We start from the raw sequence: 6,609 nt of genomic DNA, 5'->3' as shown, positions 1-6,609 counted from the left end.
GTGGGGCGCGGGGGGTCCCGGGGGTCAGGGGTCCCGCCGCCCCCGGTCCCCACCAGAGGCCCCCGGGCGTGGGTTCGGCAGCGGCGTCACGGTCCCGCCAGCGCGGGGACAGCCCCGCGGGCCCCCCGGGGCGGGCAGTGACCTCTGCGCGGGGACAGGACGCGGGGACAGCGGTGTGGGGACACGGCGGCCTGGTACCTCCCTGCCCGGGGCTCGGTGTGGCAGCACCGGCAGAGCTGGGGGGGGACGAGACCGACCTCCTCGGGGGGTCCCAGCGCTGCCCGGGACCCCCGGGGCAGCCCGGCCAAGGGACACCACCAGGATGGAACCCCCCCAGTGATGTGACAGGTGACAAGTGACAGGGGGAGAGGTGGGATCTGCCCCCCTGGGGCTCTACCTCTCCTTGTTGCCCCCCCGGAATGACCCCGGAGGGATGAGATGGGGCCAGAGGAGGAGGAGAAGCACCGGGGGGGGCACCGGGCAGTTGTCCCTGCTCCAACACCGGGATTAGGTGTCCCTGAGCTCGGGTTTCCCGGCCTTCCTCCTCCTCCAAGAGCCAGTCTGGGATCGGTGCTGGGACTGAACTCCCCGGGGGTGATTCCCATCCCGGGAGAGGCCTGGGCTGGTCAGGAAGGGACCTAGGAAGGGGTGGAAGGGGGCCAGGCCAGTTGGGAAGAGGCCTGGGAAGGGCTGGAAGGGGCCTGGGAAGGGCAGGAAGGGGCCTGGGAAGGGCTGGAAGGGGTCTGGGAAGGGCTGGAAGAGGCCTGGGAAGGGTGGGAAGGGGCCTGGGAAGGGCAGGAAGGGGCCTGGGAAGGGCGGGCAGGGCCCCACCACTGCGGTGGTCCCGTGGCTGCCCCCCCGGCCCCGTCCCTGCACCCCCCCTGTCCCCCCAGACACGCAGCCCTGTGCGGCCTCCGGCTGTCCCGCCTGGCCAGGCCGGGCCCCGCGCCCTGGGAGCCCCGTTCCCAGCCCAGCAGGACCTTCCTGAACCTCACCAACAAGCGCAAGGAGTACTCGGAGCGGCGAATCATCGGGTACGTGGGGGAGCCTGGGGGGGCTCCGGGCACGGCCCCCCCCGGCCCCAACACCCGCTGTGCCCCCCCAGGTACTCGATGCAGGAGATGTACGACGTGGTGGCCAACGTGGAGGACTACAAGAACTTCGTGCCCTGGTGCAAGAAGTCGGTGGTGGTGTCGCGGCGCTCGGGGCACATCAAGGCCCAGCTGGAGGTGGGGTTCCCGCCCGTGCTGGAGCGTTACACGTCCATCGTCACCCTGGTCCGGCCTCACCTGGTCAAGGTGAGGGCAGGACAAGCTCTTTGGGCGGCTCTTCTGCACGGCTGAGGCCCCTCCAGGGCTGAGCCCAGTTCTGGGTCCTCACGGCAAGAGAGACATTGAGGGGCTGGAGCTGGGAATGGAGCTGGGGAAGGGGCTGGAGAACTGAGGGGGCTGGGGGGGCTCAGGACAGGACAGGAGGGAACGGCCTCAAGCTGTGCCAGGGGAGGGTCAGGCTGGACATCAGGAGGAATTTCTGCATGGAAAGGATGGTCAGGCCTTGGCAGGGGCTGCCCAGGGAGGTTTGGAGTCCCCACCCCAAGGAAGGCCTGGCTGTGGCACTCAGTGCTCTGGGCCGGGGGACAAGGAGGGCATCGGGCACAGGTTGGACTCGATGATCTCAGAGGGCTTTCCCAACCTAATTAATTCCACAATTCCACGATCCCCATGCCCCTGCTCTCCCCCTTCCCAGGCTGTCTGCACCGACGGGCGCCTCTTCAACCACCTGGAGACCAACTGGCGCTTCAGCCCCGGCATCCCCGGCTACCCCCGCACCAGCACCGTGGACTTCTCGGTGAGACCCCCCCGGGGGCTGTGAGACCCCCCAAGGGAGGGCAGGGCAGACGTTCCCCCCCAGGGGCTCACCCGCTCTCCCCTCCCCAGATCTCCTTCGAGTTCCGCTCCCTGCTGCACTCCCAGCTGGCCACCGTGTTCTTCGACGAGGTGGTCAAGCAGATGGTGGCCGCCTTCGAGCGCCGCGCGGCCAAGAACTTCGGGCCCGAGACCCGCATCCCCCGCGAGCTCATGTTCCACGAGGTCCACCAGACGTGAGGGCGGCCGGGCCGGGCCCCCCCCGGACTGTGCCGGGCTGGGGCTCCCCTGCCCCGTGCCCACCCCCCAAATATTTATTCGAGTGCGTCTCCGCTGCCGTTGCCTCAGCGTCCCCCCCCTGGTCCCGGGGGGCTGCCGTGAGCCCCCCCGGCCCCAGGAGCTGCGTCCTGGCGCTGGACTCTCCCTGGTTTTGTAGCTGATTTGGGGTTTTAAGTTTCGTTTTTAGTTCTTGGGAGTTGTTTTTGGTTTTGTTTCGTTTTGGGGGTTTTTTATTTAACCCTTTTTTTTTTTGTTGTTGTTTTAACTCCTCGGCCGGGCTGGAGGGTCCCAGCGGGGACAGCTCCCGGTGCCTGGGCCGTGCCGGGACACAGGGAGGGAGGGAGGAAGGGTTTGCTGGGTGGGGGGGCCTGGCCAGATCCCACATGGAGCTGCTGGGACCCTCCACGTCCTCCCCAGCCCTCCCAGGGACAGAAGGGAAGGAGCTGGCACAGGGAGGAGCCCCCCGAGCCCCCCCGACGTCGCACAGTTTGCACAAGCCACCCGCACAGGGTGGGGGGGGGGCGGCTCAAGCCCCCCCCCCCCCCCGCCGCCCCCCACCCCCAGCACCCACCGCCGGGACTGGGACGGTCCCGGGATCGCCCCCAACGCAGCCCCCCCGGCCCCGCTCACCGATCCTCACCTGCGGTGGGGGCACAGGGAAGCCTCGGATCCCCCCCCGCCACAGAGCCCCCCCGGGGGGCTGAGGGGCTCCCTGAGCCCCCCCCGAGGCCGCCCTGCCCGAGGAAGGGCTTTTACAGGCCAATAAAGAGCATTTTCCAAGGGTGAGCAGCCTCCTGGTCCTCATTCAGCACGGGAGGGGGGAGCTGGGGAGGTGGGAGGGGGCTGCAGCTGGGACCCCCCACCCCAAACCAACCCAGTTCCTGCCGTCACCACTGAGGGGCCAAGGGCCACCCCCCGACCCCAGCGGGACCTCGGAGCACCCCCAGGAGGGGTGGGGGCACCGTCCCCTGACCCCCCTCCCCACGTCCTGCAGAGGGAGGGAGGTGAAAGGCTCCGGGTTTGTTAATAAAAACATTTATTTTGCATTTTGTTGTTGTTTGTACAGAAGTGCCCGAGAGCTGTGAGGGGGCTGGGGGGGGTCCCAGCTCTGGCTCCTGGGGGCTTCGGACAGGGAGGGGGGTCACACAAACACGGGGGCGCGGCCGGGGAGGAGTGTATCAAGTCCCTGTGGGGGGGCCTGGACACGAGGCTGGACTGAACCCTCTTGGGGGGGGGGGGGGCTGTGCCCCCCCACGGCCTCACCGGGACCACCCCCAGCCCAGCAGTGGGGGAGCCGGGGGGGCTCCCAGTGTGTGGGGAGTCGGGGGGCTCCCAGTGTGCGCAGTGAGTGCTGCTGGGGTGGGGTGGGGGCACAGGAGACCCCCCCTCACCTCACGGGGGTGGGGCAGGGGAGGGGGAGCAGCCGGGGGGGCTCCGCTGTGACCCCGAGGAGCCCCCGGCGGGTGCCCGGGGGGGGGTTCAGTGCCGAGGGCGTCCGGGCCGGGCCCGGCAGCGCAAATGTTCCCTGGGGAGCTCGAGCCGCGGCCTCTCCCCGTCCCTTCTTTACCCGGATTTGTAGCCCACGAGCTGCATCAGGCCCTTGGTGCTCATGGATTTGGGCCGCTCCAGGGGGAATCCCAGCGCCCGGCTCCAGATGAGCTGAGAGAGGACGCCCAGGGCTCGGGACACCCCGAACAGCACCGTGTAGTAATTCATCTCCTTCATCCCGTAGTACTGTGGGGGGACAGGGGAGTCAGGGCAGAGAGGGGGGAACCGGGAGCCCCCCACGTGCCCAGGACAGGGAACACTGAGAGATGGGACGGGCAGAGTGACAAACTGACAGGGAGAGGGACTCACGGCTCCCAGGACCCCCAGGCTCACCTGCAGTAGGACCCCACTGTGGGCATCCACGTTGGGCCAGGGGTTCTTGGCCTTGCCCTGCTCCAGCAGCACGTTGGGGACAATCTTGTAGAGCTGAGCCACGAGCTTGAACAGGGGGTCGTTGGGCAGGTGCTTGAGGGCGAATTCCCGCTGGCAGGTGTAACGAGGGTCCGTCTTCCGCAGCACCGCGTGTCCGTACCCCGGCACCACCTGCAGGGACGGGGGTCAGAGCCCGGCATCCGCCCCGCAGCACAGCCCCTGGACCCCCAGCGTGGCCCCCAGACCCTCGGCTCAGCACCCTGGCCCGGCCCCCGGCTCACCCTGCCCGAGTTGAGCGTGTTCCAGATGAAATCACGCAGCTTCTCATCTGACACCTCCTTGCCCAGCTCCTTCTGAAGGTCAGTCAGCCAGAGCAGCACCTCCTGCAGGAACGGCCCGAGTGAGGCCAGTGGGGCCCAGACAGATGGACAGCAAGAGGGGCAGAGGCACAGGGAGAGGGGCAGAGGCACAGGGAGAGGGACAGAGGCACAGGGAGAGGGACAGAGGCACAGGGAGAGGGGCCCACCTGGTTGGCGAGGCCGTGCAGGGGCCCGGCCAGCCCGTTCATGGCGGCGGCGAAGGCGAGGTACGGGTCGGACAAGGCGCTGCCGACCAGGTGACTGGTGTGGGCACTCACGTTCCCTCCCTCGTGGTCACTGCATGGGTGAGGGGGGGCATCAGGACTCCCCCATCCCCACCAAATACCCTCTGAGGCACTCTGGGCGGGTTCCCAGCCTCGCACAGCCCTACCCCAGTGGCCCCACGCTGCGTTCCCAGGGCCGCCCCCAGAGCGGCCCAGGCACGTCCCAGGAGCCGTTTCTGTCCCTGGCCCCGGGGCTGGGAGTGGGGCCAAGCTCCCCCCTGCTCCAGGTGCCACTGGTGGCTCCCTACCTGTGGATGGTGAGGTAGAGCCGCATGAGCTCGATGAACTGGGGGTCGGTGTAGCCCAGCATGTTGGTGAAGTTGTGGGACCAGTCGAGGTTGGGGTCGATGGCCCCGATGCCGCTGCCCTCCCGGTACAGGTTGCGGTAGATCTTGGCGGCGACGCACGGCAGCTTCGCAATCAGGTCCATGGCGTCCTCGTACACAAACTGGCGCCGGAGGGGTGAGAGGGGGCTGCCACCATCCCTCCCCAGCCCCCTGCCCCCAAACCTGCCCCCAAACCTGCCCCCAAAGCCGCCCCGCAGGGCCGGCGCCGGGGGCCCCCCCGTACCTCCCAGTACTTGGCGCGGTGGATGCCCTCGGCGTAGGCGCGGGCGAACTTGCTCTCGCTGTTGAGGGCGGTGACGGCCGCGCTCAGCTGGGACATGGGGTGCAGGTTGGTGGGGAAGTTGTCCAGCATGGTCACCACGTGGGAGGGCAGAGCGGCGCGCCGGGCCCACTCCTTGGACAGCCAGCTCACCTATGGAGGATGGGGGGGGTCACGGGGGCTCGGCCGAGGGGCCGGGGGCTGCCAGCCCCCCCCCCGCCAGCCCCCTTCTTACCTGCTCCTGGGTGGGGATGTCTCCCGTCACCAGCAGCCAGAAGAGCCCCTCGGGCAGCGGCTCCTCTCCCCCCGTGGCTTTGGGCAGCTTCTTCTGGCACTCGGGGATGCTGTACCCGCGGAAGCGGATGCCCTGCGGAGCCCGGCACGAGCGTCAGCCCGGCGAGGCCGGTGCCAGGGGTGGGACGGGGCGGGACGGGGTCCTACCTCGTCAGGATCCAGCACGGAGGTCTCGTAGATCAGTCCCTTCATGCCCCTCATCCCTCCATAAACCTGGAACGGGGAGCGAGGCCGCGGTGAGGGGCTGTGGCACAGCCCGGGGTCCCCCCAGGCCCCCCGGGACCCCCCACTCACCATGTCCACCGTGATCTGCCCGATGGCCGTGCTGCCGTGCTGCTGCCGGAAGCTCTTGATCTTCGCCTGCTCCTTGGGGATCATGGTGGCCAGGACATCTTTGAGGTTCTGGGGAGAAGGGAGTGGGCCGTGAGCTGGGGGCTGAGCACAGGAGAGGGGGTGACAGGAGAGGTGGGGGACAGGAGAGGCTTCACAGAGCGGGGTCCCCCCTTACCGTGGCAGCGCTGGCGTGGCGGGCGGCCAAGAGGACACACGGTGCATTCTGTGGAAGAGCAGACACAGAGACCCCCCCGTGTCAGCAGAGCAGAGCCCCCCGTGCCCCCCGGCTGCCCCGTTTTGGGGGGTGCAGCTGCACATGGAGCTCCCAGCCCCAGCTCTGTGACGGGAGCCCCGTGACCCCGGTGAGATCCTGGTGAGATCCCGGTGAGATCCCGGCTCCAGGGGCCGTGCCCGGCAGCTGGAGCCGCCTCCCTCGCCCACACGGATCAGGGCCGGGGTGAGGGATCAGTCAGGGCCGGGGTGAGGGATCAGGGCCGGGTGAGCCGGGGCAGCGCAGCCCCCCCCCCCACATTCCCATCACGCACAACGGCAGCGGGACCCGGACCCGGCACAGGGAATGCGGCTGCGTTTCCCTTCCTGGAGCCGAGCGCGGCAGCCCTGGCACACGCCAGCCCTGGCACAGCCCGAGCCCAAGCCCGGCCAGGCCGC

At 69.1% G+C, this 6,609-nt stretch overlaps 2 protein-coding genes across 2 annotated transcripts in view; one reads left to right on the top strand and one right to left on the bottom strand.

Moving 5' to 3' along the window:
- LOC113961619 (coenzyme Q-binding protein COQ10 homolog A, mitochondrial-like) overlaps positions 1-2,233 on the top strand; it is a 2,483-nt gene extending 250 nt beyond the window's left edge. Inside the window, exons 2-5 of the mRNA XM_027672041.1 lie at positions 894-1,034; positions 1,106-1,298; positions 1,747-1,848; positions 1,938-2,233. Coding sequence (XP_027527842.1) covers positions 894-1,034; positions 1,106-1,298; positions 1,747-1,848; positions 1,938-2,105 — 604 coding nt within the window. The 3' untranslated portion in view covers positions 2,106-2,233. The remainder of the gene's footprint in view (positions 1-893; positions 1,035-1,105; positions 1,299-1,746; positions 1,849-1,937) is intronic.
- A 1,474-nt stretch (positions 2,234-3,707) lies between these two features.
- On the bottom strand, positions 3,708-6,236 carry CS (citrate synthase). The gene is made up of 10 exons (XM_027672040.1): positions 6,116-6,236; positions 5,902-6,009; positions 5,755-5,820; positions 5,549-5,680; positions 5,278-5,466; positions 4,956-5,155; positions 4,591-4,720; positions 4,346-4,447; positions 4,026-4,235; positions 3,708-3,878 (listed from the first exon to the last, which is right to left on the bottom strand). The coding sequence occupies exons 2-10, from the start codon at positions 5,983-5,985 to the stop codon at positions 3,708-3,710; spliced, it is 1,284 nt and encodes a 427-aa protein (XP_027527841.1). The 5' UTR covers positions 5,986-6,009; positions 6,116-6,236.
- Positions 6,237-6,609: the final 373 nt, after the last annotated feature.

The sequence above is a fragment of the Neopelma chrysocephalum genome, unplaced genomic scaffold, assembly GCF_003984885.1.
Source record: "Neopelma chrysocephalum unplaced genomic scaffold, ASM398488v2 Primary Assembly neopelma1_97342, whole genome shotgun sequence".
Taxonomy (NCBI): domain Eukaryota; kingdom Metazoa; phylum Chordata; class Aves; order Passeriformes; family Pipridae; genus Neopelma; species Neopelma chrysocephalum.
Note: the sequence above shows the minus strand (reverse complement) of the source record. Positions and strands in the feature narration are given on the sequence as shown.